Source organism: Ornithorhynchus anatinus, chromosome 12 (genome assembly GCF_004115215.2).
Source record: "Ornithorhynchus anatinus isolate Pmale09 chromosome 12, mOrnAna1.pri.v4, whole genome shotgun sequence".
NCBI classification, from domain to species: domain Eukaryota; kingdom Metazoa; phylum Chordata; class Mammalia; order Monotremata; family Ornithorhynchidae; genus Ornithorhynchus; species Ornithorhynchus anatinus.
This window is the reverse complement of record NC_041739.1, coordinates 52971927-52987421: the sequence shown is the minus strand read 5'-3', so window position 1 is coordinate 52987421 and position 15495 is coordinate 52971927. Positions and strand designations below refer to the sequence as shown.

Here is a 15495-nt window from a genome sequence, read left to right as displayed (position 1 = left end):
TGAAACGAGGAAGTTCGGGGGTAAAAGAAAATTACCATTGTAACATCCATTTCAATGAGTCAGTCTTGCCAATTGTCATTAATCCTTCCCCTTTTTTTTCTATTTCTCCAAAGACACACACGGGAGAAAAGGAGAAAATATGCCCATATTGTGGGCAGAAGTTTGCAAGCAACGGAACACTACGAGTTCACATCCGCAGCCATACAGGTACATATATAGCACTTAATGATGCTTTGCGAGATATAGAAGTAGTGTGGTCTAGTGGATAGAATCTGGGAGTCAGAAGGATCTTGGTTCTTATCCCAGCTCTGCCACCACTTATTTTTTCTGTAATCTTGGGCAAGTCACTTAACCTCTCTTTGCCTCCATTACCTCATCTGTAAAATGTGGATTAATGTATCCAACCTGATTATCTTATATCTTCCCTAGCACTTAGTACAGTGCCTGGCACATAGTAAGCACTTAACAAATGTACTGAAAAAAAGGCAAGTTTTTTAAAGGTAGAGGATATTGGAGTATTACTTTAATATGTCAGATGAGATAACTCTAGCATTCATTTCATATTTTATGTTCTCTCTTTACACCTATCCAACCTTACTTCAATGGACTACAAATAGAATGTTTCCCTAAAACTCATTAAGCCGATTAGTCCAGCAGTTCCTTGATTCTCGCTTTCATCACAGTTTGTTCTGCTGTCATGATTTCACAGTTCATTTTGAAGTGGATGGAATGACAAAAGCTCTAGACTCCCCTGATTGATCAGAAATTATTCTTTCTTCTATCCTAGAGCTACCTTCTTATCCTGCCTTTTGATCAATTTTATTTCAAGGCTTTCCTGGAGATGGAAAGTCACTCTCCTTATTGGAAATGCCTTATTGGAAATGCCCATCCCAAACCAGAAAGTACAGTATCTGTAGAAGACAGAATCCCCAACCACATGAAGTTTACAATCTAATGTAGGAGCCAGACACATAATAATTCACAGGTAGGAGGAAGAAGTGTTTAAATAATAGCCCCTAAATATATATGTACAAGTGTGACAGGATGTTGTGAATACAGTACTGAGGCAGGCCACAAGTATTGAGAATAATTTGGAGGGTGTAACCTGGGGAGAAAAAAATATTTTGGGATAGCCTACTGGAGGAGGTGGGATTTCAGAAGGGCACTGATGATGGGGTTGCTGAGCTCTGTTCAATTTGAGCTTTTGGGTCACAGAACCACCATCAAAATAGAGACCCTGATTTCAACCTTCCAAGATTTTCTATCATTAATAATAATAGTAATTATGGTATTTGTTAAGTGCTTACTATGTGCCAGGCACAGTTCTAAGTGATCGTATAGATACAAGCTAATTGGGTTAGACACAGTCCCTGTCCCACATGGGGCTCACAGTCTTAATCCCCATTTTACAGATGAGGGAACTGAGGTCCAGAGAAGTTAAGTGCCTTGCCCAAGGTCACACAGCAAACAAGTAACGGACTCAGGATTAAAACCCATGATCATCAGACTCCCAGGCCCGTGCTCTATCCAGTACACCATGCTGCTTCTCACTATGCCATGCTGCCATTGGATCTGTTGTCTCCAACATGTTGAAACTGCTAGAAAAAGAGAAACAAGTTAATGAAAGAATCCAAGAGCTTCTATGAGCAGACAAATGGTGTTATCCCCTCCCCCTTTTTAGCTGGATGAGGTGAAAGAAGTGATGCTGTTATGCTACAGCATGGTGAAGTAGATAGACCAGCCTGGCAGTCAGCAATTTGGAGGGGGATCATTCTCTTTGAGTAGCGGCTGGGAGGATCAGGGTATCAAAGAGAAGTCTTGAAAACAACTACGCTTTTCCCCAGAGAGCTTAAAGCATTTTAATCCTTTCAATATTATAGGTATACTAAAGAGGTCACTGCAGAATTGGTATCTTTCAGTCTCTTAAAAGAGAGCCATAGCTGTGTAGGATAAAACCCAGCCCTTTTCAGGATAATGTTTAGGACCAAATCGGTCTTCATTGGCTCAAAACAGATGTTCCACATTCAAGTCAGAGATAAACTGACCCTGAGAGAGTGTTCCCTGCCATTAATCATGCTGGGAATCCTGAGTTCCATGTCTCTGTACTGGACTTGGAAGCTCAAGGCAATTCTCCCATCAGGAATTTCTTTGGTCAGAAAACTTCCTCACTGATGGCATGATCTCCCCTTCCCCTCAACCCCCGCAAGCAGAACCAGGACTAGAACATATGACTGTTGATTTCCAGAACCATGCTTTTTCCACTAGACCAACAACTGGACTTCTTGTGGGCTGGGATAATATCTACCAATTCTACTCTATTGTACTCAAATAGTTCATGCCTCTGCACGCAGTAAGTATTCAGTGAATACCATTGATTGATTGATTGATTGATATTAAGATGATAACCACTTCCCCAATTGCCCTAAGCCACTTTCCAAGTTACCCTAGGAAAATGGAAGAATTTAGACTTTCTGCCATTGCCTTTTGGCCATCCAAGCAGTTTCTGTGGTCTGGGCTGGGGAACAGGGGCTCTCCTAAACTGAGGAAATCTTGAGTGGCCAATGGGTTGGAGAGGCATCCGTGCTGTTTGCTTCAAATCCATAGGGTCCCAGCAACAGAGCAAGGAAGGGGAAATGCCAGCCTCCCCCACCTCTCCCACCTACAATTCAGACACAGGAAGGATATGAGGAGAATAGGAGTAAGGAAATACCCCTTCCACCTATGCCCACCTGAAAATTCTCAGGTAACCAAGTGTGTGATCAGGCCATGGATGAGTGAAATCCATCCCCCTGGCTTGTATTTCTCTACTTCTTCTATTTGGACTCCCTTTGTATTGAGCCATGGGGTGATGTTCTGAAGTTTAAAGGTATGAGGAATCTTTCAGAAATTAGGTGTGGTTGGGTTTTCTTGGTGACATGTACCTGATCCAGAACAACTGAGCAAGAAATGGAATCTGGAAAGTCTACAGCTTATCTCATTGAGGCATAGAATTTAACTTTCAGATTCATTATCGTCCCTCACGTGTGAAGTAGAGCTGCCTAGAGAAATGTTCTTAGCAAAAGTCACCCTGCTAAAAAGCTTACTGATAATTATTTAATGCCTGATACATGTCTTTATACTTCTGTTCATATCCATGTTCCCTTTCCACCCCAACCTTCATAAAGTTTCATAAACTTTAGTTGGTGAGTGTAAATGAAGCCTAAAGTATATAACATTCTTGCCAATAGAGAGCTGGTTTGGGGTGAATGAAGTTGCATATGGAGAGGGAAAGAGAGAGAGAGAGTGTCTGTCTGAGAAGGTGAATGTTTAGGTCTCAGCCTGGCATGCAGTTCCATAATTTATCATCTGGGTTTTCAACTCCAGAATGATAGAGACAGCACTCCATGGGTCAGCTGAAATACTATAGCACATTCTCCTCTGCTGTATCCTGTTGGTTTATAGCTTCTTGGGGTCAGTGGGAGCTGAGGTTAACTCAGCAAAAGAATCCACTGACTGTGACATGAATTCCATTGGTTGTTTGTAAATTGTGAAAGAAATTCTAGGAACTGCTTTTGGGGGTTTTAAAGCTGTAGGCCACAAGGTTAATTACTTGCCTACAGTTCCAACCAACTTTCAGTGCTAACAGAGCCCGGCTGTTGTTTGTGTGCGTGTTTTCTTGCTCACTTTCTCTAACACCAGTCTTTGTGTGTACTGTCATTTAAATGTGGTAATAAATCACTGTCTTCCATAAAATATTTAATTGTTTTGCTGGCTTCATAATTGACTGGACAATAAGTGCCTTCTTTGGGCTATAGATCACAGCGTTAAAGCATCCCATGATTTGATGCACGACACTTGAGTTTTTTGCAACTGTTTTCCTTTCATTAATTTGTTTTTCCCCTCCTCATGATGTGTCCTTTATAAAGTTCAATCAGGTGTCTTCTTCTCTTCTGGAACACTTGTTAAGCGTTTTAAAAATACAGAGCAGCAGATGGCATGGGTGGAGTAACTCAAAGATCTGTCATTTTCATTATCATCTTCATCATCATCAGTGTTTGACCCAGCAGGGCACTTCAGCCAGTGGCCGTAGGTTGCTCTCCTGGTCCCAAGTTTAGTAGTGGCTGGGCATTGGCCCAAATGTTTGTGCTTGCATTCTACTAAGGAACTTTATGATCTCCACTAGAAAGTATTTAGAGAAGATGTTTTTTGTCCAGCAGAGAAGGCCTTTTCACACTTGACTACCTCCTGGGTATTCTTTTGTTAGAGATGGTCAGTGCCAATTGATGATTGGGCATTTGCAGTATAGCATCTTTTAAAGTCTGCAGAGCACCCAGCCCAGCTTCATTTAAACAGGGGCACTTAAGAAATTGTCTTGTAGGTTATGATGGACTTCAACTAGGCAGCTGAAGGAAAGCTTTGATTAACACAGGCAGCTGAAGGAAAGCTTTGATTAACACTGGTGTTATGAACTCAGTTTTCACCCAAATTGGAGTATGAATGAATATCTTGTATTTGCATAGCACTTTTTATCTAAAGAATTGTCACAATAATAATAATGGTGGTGTTAATTATTTAATATGCCAAACGCAGGGGAAGATACACGATAATCAGGTTGGACCCAATCTTCTTGTACATGGGGCTTTTACAGTCTGAGGGAGGGAGAGCAGGTGTTTTTTTATCCCCAGTTTACAGATAATAATAATAATAATAATAATTAGTATTATGAGGCAGCTGAGGCCCAAAGAAGTTAAGCAGCTTGCCCAAGGTCACATAATAGGCAAATGGCTGATTCGGGTCTAGAATCTGGGTCTCCTGGTCCCTGTCCTATTCTGTTTTCATTAAGCCATGTTGTCCTAGAGAAGCAGTATGTCCTGTTGGAAAGAACATGGGCTTGGGGAGTCAGCAGTTCTGGGTTCTAAGGTTCTAATTCCATCTCCACAATTTATCAACTGTGTAATGTTGGCAACTCACTATACTTGCTTGTGCCTCAGTTCTCTCAGCTGCAAAAGGGGGATTCAATGTCTGTTTTCCCCAGACTGTGAACTCCTTGTGGGACTTGATCTTGTATAACTCCAGCAATTAGTACAGTGTGTGGCACATTAAGCAGTTAACTAATAAGACAGTTGTTATTCATTATAATTATCCTCACAACATCCTGGAGAGGTAGGGAGGTAAAGGTCTCATCCCCATTTTACAGATCAGGGAACTGAGAGATTCAGGAAGGTAGAGAGACATGCTTGAGATCCCACAGGTAGCCAGGGACTGAATTGGAGCCAGAACCCTGGTCTTCTGACTCATAAACTGTTGCTGTCTCCACTCAGCCTCACTGATTGGAACAGAGTTGATGAAAATATCTCTGCATGGTTTGGTTTTCCTATGAGAGGTTGGAGTTGAGAGGGAAAACAGTTTCCCTTGCTGCTTAGCATTAGTGGAGTTGGAATGGAAGATTTATGAGGTAAATTGGCTCCTTACAGAAATGCTAATTTGCGAAACACAGTCAGCACCCACACAGCATATAAGGTTGTGGTTGGGCTGGCATTTGCCTCGACTGGAGGGAGCTCTGCAGCACTGGCCAGCAGTTAGGAAGAGAGACACATGAGTACCGCTGTGCTGAGCTACACGTAACAGTGTGACTCCTTGACTAAATCTCTGTTGGGTAAATAGTTTTCATTCATAGCTCTGGAAAGGCCCATTTAAAGTGGACAGAGCCCACTACCGTGAAACCATCCATGATTATTGTTACCTGTCTAGTCCCTCGCTCTGAGCCCCAAGCCTGCTTCAGAAGAGTTTTTCCTCATTGATATGGCACATGTATTTTTTAAATTCATCACCGGTAAGAAACAAACTCTTTAACCTCAAAGTCAAGCTTTCCTCTTCATGATAGTCCCGATTTTCAAATCTTTAATGGAACCTTTTCTATTTTCCAAAAGGCTGGTGGCCACTGATGAATGCAGGGCAGCTGAAAAGTATTTCCTGGGAGATACGTTAAGTATACCTTAGGTACATCCAGATCAATAATCTCACAGTGCTTTTGAGGGCTTGTAAATATAGCTTTTTATTTCCAAAGCTGTGTAAGAAAGCATCCTGAAATACAATGGAGTGCGAGGTAGAGCTTCCTAAGGGTGAAAAGTTAAGGAGTCTGCATTCCTACATCTTTCAGCTTATACATCATCCTCCCCCTTATCTTCAGGCACTAGTTAAGCCAATTTAAGCCTTCAGAAGTACAGTATATCTGTAAAGTCTCAAGCAGCAGCTGCCAGGCTCTTGTCTCCTGCTTCTAGATGATAAAGCGGGGCTCTTTAACTGGATGGTTTGCCTAAGTGGAAATGACTTCTTTACATACAGTGACTTTGGCTATACCCACATAAATCACCCCAGGGTTATGTAAAGCAGTGAGAGGTTCAGTAAGGTTAAAGGGATCCATTCAGAAAAAGGTACTAACAAACAGGCTTGAATCATTTCCAATCATTGGTTTAGTATTTCAGTGCTCTGTTGGGTAATTGAAGATGCTGTAAAAAAAAAAAAATCCTCTTAAATGTTGTTTTCCACAGGTCAATTCTGAAAAGTTATCAGACTATATGAAACATTTCAAGATCTTTAAATTTGATGGGGTAGAAATTCACTTCTGGCTAAAGCCTGCTGTTTTGGGACCCTAAGCAATCAAGTAAACCATCTCAGTTTGGTTTTAACAAAAAATACCCAAATTTCTTTTTTCAATTGACATTTTGAACACTGTTGACTTAAGGGGAAAAGAAATAGAATATAATTTTGTAATTCTGCCTTTAAAACCAATTCTATTTGAGCTTCTGGAGAAGGAGTGAAAATGCTTACCCACTCAAATTTTCTCCTGTGTCTGCTTGAGTGTCCTTCCAAGAGTCATTGCAGTTTGTGCCAATTCTAGATAATGAGCTTTAAAGCATATTTGTGAAGGAAAACAAAAAAAATAGTTGAGAAAACATGATGCAGCTGTTGAATTTCTACTTTAAACAATCTTCCAAGAGGAATTTTCAAGAATGGTATATGAAAATATTGACTTTTAAAACTCCACCCTAGGTAGTAAACTACTTTGCTGCTTCCACTTCTGCCCACTCCCCCATCCAACTAGGCCAGGAACAACACCTGTTCAACTTCATTTCATTCTAGAGCTAATTGATCTTATTGGCTCCATTCCATTTTCCAAACTTCTCAAGTGAATGCCACAGTAAGAATTTATTCTGCCAGCCATAGAGTGAAAATGAAATGAATTCTCTACCATAACTCATTTTTGGATTATCTAGTATCCATCACTTACACAGTTTCTACTTGATACCTATGGAGTGTTAAGTCTCCCCTTTTCCCTCTGCTCCCTCTACCCACCCTTCACCTCTCCGCGTCTAAACCCTCTTCTCCCCCCTTTTCTTCTGCTCCTCCCCCCTCCCGTCCCATCTCCTCAGCACTGTACTCGTCTGCTCAACTGTATATATCTTCATTACCCTATTTATTTTGTTAATGAGATGTACATCACCTTGATTCTATTTATTTGCTATTGTTTTAATGAGATGTTCTTCCCCTTGATTCTATTTATTGCCATTGTTCTTGTCTGTCTGTCTCCCCTGATTACACTGTAAGCCCGTCAAAGGGCAGGGACTGTTCTCTGTTACCGATTTGTACATTCGAAGCGCTTAGTACAGTGCTCTGCACATAGTAAGCGCTCAAGAAATATTATTAAATGAATGAATGAATAAGTGCTGGGTGGGTGTTGAGAGAAAATGTATGATAACTCAAGGGCTTGGAAATGAAAATCCTGTCTCCCCATTCAGGTGCAATGCCATTTTCCCAGTGTTTAGCAGTAGTGATTAGTCATGCATTTTGCCCTGTGTGGAAATTGAGTTGATATTCATAGAATCCCTGAAACAAAGTTGGTTATTACGAGCGCTTTTGTCTTGAAAACGTGGGCTAACCTTTCCTTTTAAAGGTTCTCATTAAAATGTTGCTGTATGAGAATCTCTGACACCACACCTTTCTGTTAACTTCAGAAAGCCTCCACCAAGCGTGTTTCCCAACTGAGAGGGTCTAAACCGATACCTCAGTTTGATTCATTTTTATCCTTTAATCTTTCTTCCAATCCCAGCTTACTATGTGCTGTTGTCATCACATCACTTTATCTCTGTCTAGGAAAGGTCTCAAGGCAACCCTGTGGTTGGATGGTGCTCTGGGCAGCTTGGTAGGGGTGCTGCATATGTGATCCAGATGGTCCATTCACCACCACCCTTCAGTACCCCCATGGGAGGAAGGTTGTCTCCAATTCACTGGACCTGTTTTCTTAACCTGGCTTTCCCTTCTAGATCGTTTAAAGATGCCCTTAAAACGGCAAATATATATGTTGAAAGAGAGCATGAATAAGCTGGAGCCATTTCCCTCAGTAAAAAAAAGTTGGATTAGTTTGGGAAAATGCTAAGCTTCCTTAGATCTTTGTCCTATACAGGACCTTCCTTCTGAGATGACAGTATTTCAAGGATTGTTCCTGTAGCATAGTGATGTTTCATTTTTAGGACTTTTGGAAGGAACAGGCATTTTTGATAGACCATTATAGAAATTCAGAGTACAGGGTGGTAGGACAGGATCCCTGGCTGAGTGTGAAGTTCCTCAGAGCTGGGCTGGATAATTTGAGATCGTATTCTGATTTCAGAACAGGTATCCTGGGTTTAAAATTGTCCTCGGTTAAGAAATTTGGTCAGTAATATCTCTCTTGCATTTTCCTCAAGGCTCACATCCATACTTCCATATACAGTATTTCCCTGTAGTTCAAGGGAGCTCCAGAGGATCAAAGATCACCAGTTGCTGTTGATGTGATTTAGGTCATGACAGTGCATTGCACATAGAAAACACAGTGTGGTAGATATGCACGTTCCTGAGGTCCTCATTTTTACACCTGAAGTTTTGTGTCAAAGTTGGCAAGACAGAAGTCCACAGTCAGTCTACTGGGGCCTGCTGCATGGGAGAGAAGCCATTTTGTCTCCTCTCTTCAGGCCCATCTCACCCCCACCAGGACACCCATCAACTCCTCTTTCTCTAGCCACAAGGTTGAGGAAGGAGCAGCACCCTGTGTTTTCAACATTCAAGCCATTAGTGACTGCTTTGCTTTTGATGTAGACCACACCTGATACTGTTTGACTCTAAGCTGCAAGGAGCCTGAAAGTTTGCTCCTCTAGGTCCAGCACCTTATTCCTCTAGTTGTCTTATTTATTGTCCTTGTTTTCTATAGGTTTTTTTTATTGTTTCACCCTTTCTTATGTGGTATTTAAGCATTTACTTTGTGCCAGGCACTGTACTAAGCGCTGGGATGGATACAAGCAAATTGGTTGGAGACCGTCCCTGTCCCCCAATGGGGCTCACAGTTTCAATTCCCATTTTACAGATGAGGTAACTGAGGCACAGTAAAGTGACTTGCCCAAGGTCTCACAGCAGAAAAGTGGTAGAGTTGGGATTCATAACCCAGATGACTGATTGACTTCCTTATGTGTCTACTGCTCAGCCCCTCTCCCTGAACTCATTTTTAGATTTCTGAGCTCCTTGAGGGCCAGGGACCGTGCCTTATTCTCTCTCTCATAATTTTTTCTCCAGCAGTGAGTACAGTGCTCTGCATAAAGTAGGAAGGTAAAATATACTATTAATACTACTACTATTACATGACTGTCCAGCTTTCTTTTCCCCATAGGCCACTTGGAACCACAAAAAAGAAAACTGTATATTAGATTATGTAAACCAGACAATTGTAAAAGTCACTTACATTTTAACTTAAATATGCAAAATAGAAATGAATATCCTGCTGTAGTCTTGCTCAAATTTAGTTAAATGGAAAGCACTACAATTAGAAACATAACTATTGGTCCAGCAGACTTGCAAAGCAATCTTGCAGTTATATCAAGCATTCCCAAAATCCTTTTTCATTCATTCAATAGTATTTATTGAGCGCTTACTATGTGCAGAGCACTGTACTAAGCACTTGAAATATACAATTTGGCAACAGATAGTGACAATCCCTTCCCAATGATGGGCTTACAGTCTAATCGGGGGAGATTTTCATTTTACCTTAGTCTCTCTTCTTATGGCCTTTCACTATATTTCTTAGAATTTGCATTTGAATCCTGATAGTTTTAATGAGGTGCCCACCTATGAACAGTTTACTGTCATTGAGGGGTATTTTGTGTATAGAGAGGGAAAGAGGAGGCAGAAAGGATAATAGAAGGAGTCAGAGAGGGTAATGGGGAGCCAGGCACAAAGGGAGGAGGAAACTTTGGAGAGAAAAGTGAGAGTCACAGTTGAAAGCATGTCAATTGCTTTCGTAACCAATATTCTTTGAGAGCCTACTGTGTGCAGAACACTTTACGAAGGCTAGCAATAAATTGAATATGATTAAATTAACTTGAATTCACTTATCTCTGCCTTGGTTACCTCATGGGGATTAAGATTGTGAACCCCATATGGGACATGGACTGTGTCCAACATGATTAGTTCATATCTACCCTAGCCATTAGTAGAGTGCCTGGCCATAGTAAATATTTAACAAATACCATAGGAAGTGTTTAACAAATCTTTAAAAAAAAGAAAAGGAAACTTAGAAGAGCTTTCATCAGCCGCTTATGCCCTCTGCATCCATGGCATGTCTGTTTATGCTCTTTTTATCAAGAAATAATAACGTTGGTATTTGTTAAGCACTTACTATGTGCAGAGCACTGTTCTAAGCGCTGGGGTAAATACAGGGTAACCAGGTGAGGCTCACAGTCTTAATCCCCATTTTACAGATGAGGTAACAGGCACAGAGAAGTGAAGTGACTTGCCCACAGTCACACAGCTGACAAGTGGCAGAGCCGGGATTCGAACCCATGACCTCTGACTCCCAAGCCCGTACTCTTTCCACTGCATCAGTTGAATGACAGTGATTCTGTTAAAAATCATTATTATAATTATATAATAATAATATTATTATTATAATATAAAGTATATTAAGTTACTAGGTATCGACACATACTGCTGATGTGTTAACAACACATACACTTACATACAATACATCCCAGTGTGTTTCATACTGTACTCTCCCAACCACTTAGGACAGTTCTTAGCATTCTAGGCATACAGTACATACTATTCAATCAATCAGTTCTGTTTCTTGAGCACTTACTCTGTGCAGAGCACTGTACTAAGTGCTTGGGAGAGTAAAATGCAACAGTGATAGGCACTTTTATTTACAGTATCTTTCCATTAGCAAACAGTGGGAAGAAGCGTGGCCTAGTGGCAAGAGCACAGGCTTGGGAATCAGAGGTCATGGGTTCTAGTCCTGACTCCACCACTTGTCTGCTGTGTGACCTTGGGCAAGTGTATTCACTTCTCTGGGCCTCAGTTCTCTCATCTGTAAAATGGGGATTAAGAGTATGAGCTCCATGTGGGGCAGGGTTTGTGTCCAATCTGATTACCTTGTATCTATCCTAGCACTTAGAAGAGTGCTTGGCACATAGTAAGCACTTAACAAATACCATTATTATTATTAACAGGATGGGGTCAAGAGAAAGTCGAGCTCAATACCGAATGGGTAGAGTCAGAAACTGAATAATTATTTTCAAATTTCAAACCAACAGTTGAATCAGATAATATGGGTCAGTGCACCACTTTAGATCTTGGATTCTGTGGGTTTGCAGTTTGAAATATAACCAGTGACCAGTGGGTACTCTTCATTCTGGGGTTCTTGGAAAAAGAATAGATTTAGCCACCTTCATGGAGCCAGAAAGCAGAACCTAGACCATTCTAAATCCATGTTACTTTAAGACTGTAAGCTCTAGTTCCTTATGTATTAAGCCATTCTGCTCCTGGTGCCTGAAATTCACCTCTGAAAATAGTTAAATATCTGGAGAATTACCTACAAATCTGACGAGTTTAGCTCCATTTGTAAAAGTTCCAAAAGCATCATTTGGTTGAGAAGAATCGGATTACTAGTCATTAACAAATAGAACTCCACAAACACATGGGAAGTGATCAAACATCATTGTATCTGGAGAAAAGCCATGGTCTGACAATTAAGTTACTATTTTAAGAAAGAGGGAAGCAGGAAAAGACCTGCATTTAGTGTCACAGTTGGGATTGCATTTTTCAAGACTATGAGGATACATTTATATCTGTGTGGTTAATGCAGCCAACTGGGGGTGAGCACAGATGAATGAAATCCATGGCTATCCCAGATACTCATGTCAACTATCCACCGTCTCCTTCACAGCCTGTTTCTTAGGCTGGCTAAAGTGCAGAATATTGGACTGATTGGGATATCACTTTCTTTTCCTCTTGATTATCATAGTTGAAGTTCGGATGACTAATTAAATCCCTAAAAGCCTGGTTCCAGAGCAGCTCTCAAAAGGGCAATAAATCCCCAAACAGCCTAGGATTGGCTATTTTAGGGATTAGAAAGCAGTAGTCTGGTTTTCCCAACAGTGTTCTGATTTGTTATTGAATGCCATCCACAATTTCTTTGGAGTTCATCCTTCTGCACATCCTCCTGGCTTCTTGCTTTGGTTTTCCCATTTTGCTTTCCAACAAGTAAGGTTTCTTTCTGGCCAGAAGAAACTTTGAGCTGAGAGCCATTTCTTTCTTTCTTTCTCTGAGCTACACTGGCTGATATTTATACATCTTTTATTTTCAGGCGAGCGTCCCTACCAGTGCCCTTACTGTGACAAAGCTTTCAGCAAAAATGATGGTTTGAAGATGCACATTCGGACCCACACTAGGGTAAGCCTGGACTCTGCCTTTATTAATTCCATTTCAAGGCAGTGACATACTAGGTGCTTTGAGTTTGCAAGAAACTTTTACAGTATATTGTTTTTTGTTTATAAAGGAAAATCCAGAAGTCAAAAAGAACGATATATGTGTGTTGGTATTGAAAGCCACTTAATTTCTTTAGACAACATAACCAGTAGCAAAGCAGTGGGGGAATAATGCTAGGATGACAAATTTGACACCCAGAGGGTGCTGGCATTGCCAAGGAAAACCCTGTTAGGTTCAAGTGACATGTACCCCTTTGTCATCTTTCTTTATGGGTGTGGGAACTGGGGTGTTTGCAAACAAATTTAGAAACAAGCTGACTGTTCCTGGCAAAAGGCAAGTTTCATAGAAGGGCTTTGGGGATTGTCTTGGCTCTGTGTGTCACTCTGATTTTGAGGGAGGGTGCCCTTTGTTCTCCAAGGCTTTCATGTCCTCTCACTGGAACAATCGCCACTCCATTATAGATGGCCTTTCCGGTCCAAAGCACCCGTCTTCACAGACTCTGAATAAAGGGCGGTCACATCACCCCCACCCCACGTCACCTTTCCTGATTTAACCATACACCCTTTAAAACTTGCCTTCGTGGTGTTTAACAGTTCCTCTTGGACCCGTTCTACCCCACCAACTGAGAGGTGGGCTCTGTCTGCTTTCCAGCCTGCCCTTTACTTTTCTTTTGATGGAGAACCACCTCCTTGGGTTTTCCTGCCATCTTGGAAACCCAACTTTTATCTATTGTATTTTCAAATTCCATGAAACAGCTAGACTCCTTGAATGTAAATCTTAATTTCAGCACTCCCCCACCCCCCCACCCCCAGCCCTTGGGCTTTATAGCTCTTTCAACTTCGTGACAATGCAAAGAATGTCCTTTAATGCACTTACTACAGTATTGTGGGCAGGGTACTCAGTAGACTGACACCGCCAGTTATCAAACATTAGAAGGATCAGTTTATGAACATGGACTTGAGAAGCAGTGAGCTCCGGCCTGGGAGTCATTCAGTCATATTTATCAAGTGCTTAGTGTGTGCAGAGCAGTGTCAGAGGACCTGGGTTCTAATCCCAGTTCTGTCAATTGCTTGCTGTGTGACTTTGGAGAGATCATTTAACTTCTCTGTACTTCAGTTACCTCATCTGTAAAATGGGGATTCAGTGCATGTCCTCCCTCCTACTTAAACTGTGAGCCCCATGTGAGACAGAGATTGTGTCTAATGTGGTGAACTTCTATCTACCCCAGCACTTAGAACAATGCTTGGCACAAAGTGCTTAATGAATATCCTGTATTTATTGTTGTTGTTATCTAATTCTGTGAATAACCCTTTACTTTTGTTCTTGTGGGTAACTCCCTTTCTTTTGGAAAGGGACAGAATTATGTGATATTTTTTTCCCGAGAAGTGAAAAAAATAAAGGATTTCTTGGAAAAAATCCACTCCAGGTGTATAATGCAATATTAAGAGCATCTCTGTCCAGTACTCTTGAGGGCAGTGAGAGAGAACAAGTTGGCAGCCCCTACTGAGGCACATCTGGGATTAGGATTGCATTTTTCAGAAATATCAGGGTACATTTATATCTATGTGGTTAATAGAGTTAATTGTGGGCAAAAAAGTATTAGTGGCTGGGATGGTGTGCGGGCTTCACTTTTTGTAAGCAACAATCCCAAATCTATCTTTGTTTCAAAGCAAAATGGTTATGGGGAAACTTTTTTTGCGGGCCTTCTAATTATGAATATCAATTATTACATTGATTATTGCTAATAAAACATTCTTATAATTGATTACTGAAGAATAATTTGCATGTCTTCTAGTATTTGATGTAAATCAGTCATCTTATAAAGAGTATTTACTGAGGTTATGCTGTGTGCAGAGCACTGAACTAAGCACGTGGGGAAAGGTAGGGTAGAATTTAGTTTATAATCTGGTGTAAAAGGCAGACATCTGTCAGTCAGTATTTATTAAGTATTTACTTTATGCAGAGCAGTGTAATAAGATTTTGGGGGTTAGCAGATATTAAAATAAGTCACAAATGTATGTATATAAGTGCAACAGGGGTAGGGTGGGAGTGTGTATCGAGTATTTAGGTTGTGCCTAAGGGTCGAAGTGACAGAAAAGGGGATACAAAATGGAGAGATGAGAAATAAATTGAGGAAGGCTTCGTGGAAGAGTTGTCATTTCAGAAGTGCTTTGAAGATGGGGAGAGCTGTGGTTTATTAGCTTTGAAGCGGGGAATGTGTTCCTCTCCGCTTTCACATGTTACACAGTGAATTCTGTTATCAGTTTTGGTTTAATGCTTATGGAATTGGAATAATTACATTTTAACCTTTTGGCCATCAATTATTTTGAGACATCTGTGCTTAGAGCACTGTACCAAGCATCTGGAGGAGTTTAACACAGGTACAATCTCTGCTCTCAAGAGGCTTACAGTGTTATGGGTGGGATTGACACAAATTCATTTGCATTTTAGAGGAAGTAAAAATGAAATGATGGATAAGTGAATAAGTAAGTGCTTAAGTAGTAGCATATATAAAACAATACGTACAGTTGACTGAGTACAAAAATGCTAAGATGTTCATTGCAAGGATATGACCTGAGGCAAAGAAAATTAGCTGGTGAAGGTGTCCTGAAGGAGGTGAGATTTCAGAAGGGCTTTGATCAGCAACCTGCTAATTACAGAATCTGTCTTTTCTTGATTAATATGTGAATGTGAATAGTATCATTGTTAATGGTAGTGAGGATTTCC

General features: G+C 40.8%; 1 protein-coding gene across 6 annotated transcripts in view; it reads left to right on the top strand.

Moving 5' to 3' along the window:
* PRDM5 (PR/SET domain 5) overlaps window positions 1–15495 on the top strand; it is a 146051-nt gene that overhangs the window by 88393 nt on the left and 42163 nt on the right. For all 6 annotated transcript variants that reach the window (XM_029076933.2, XM_029076930.2, XM_029076928.2 and 3 more), the window contains 2 exons: window positions 114–207; window positions 12647–12732. In XM_029076933.2, the coding sequence (XP_028932766.1) occupies window positions 114–207; window positions 12647–12732 (180 nt within the window). The remainder of the gene's footprint in view (window positions 1–113; window positions 208–12646; window positions 12733–15495) is intronic.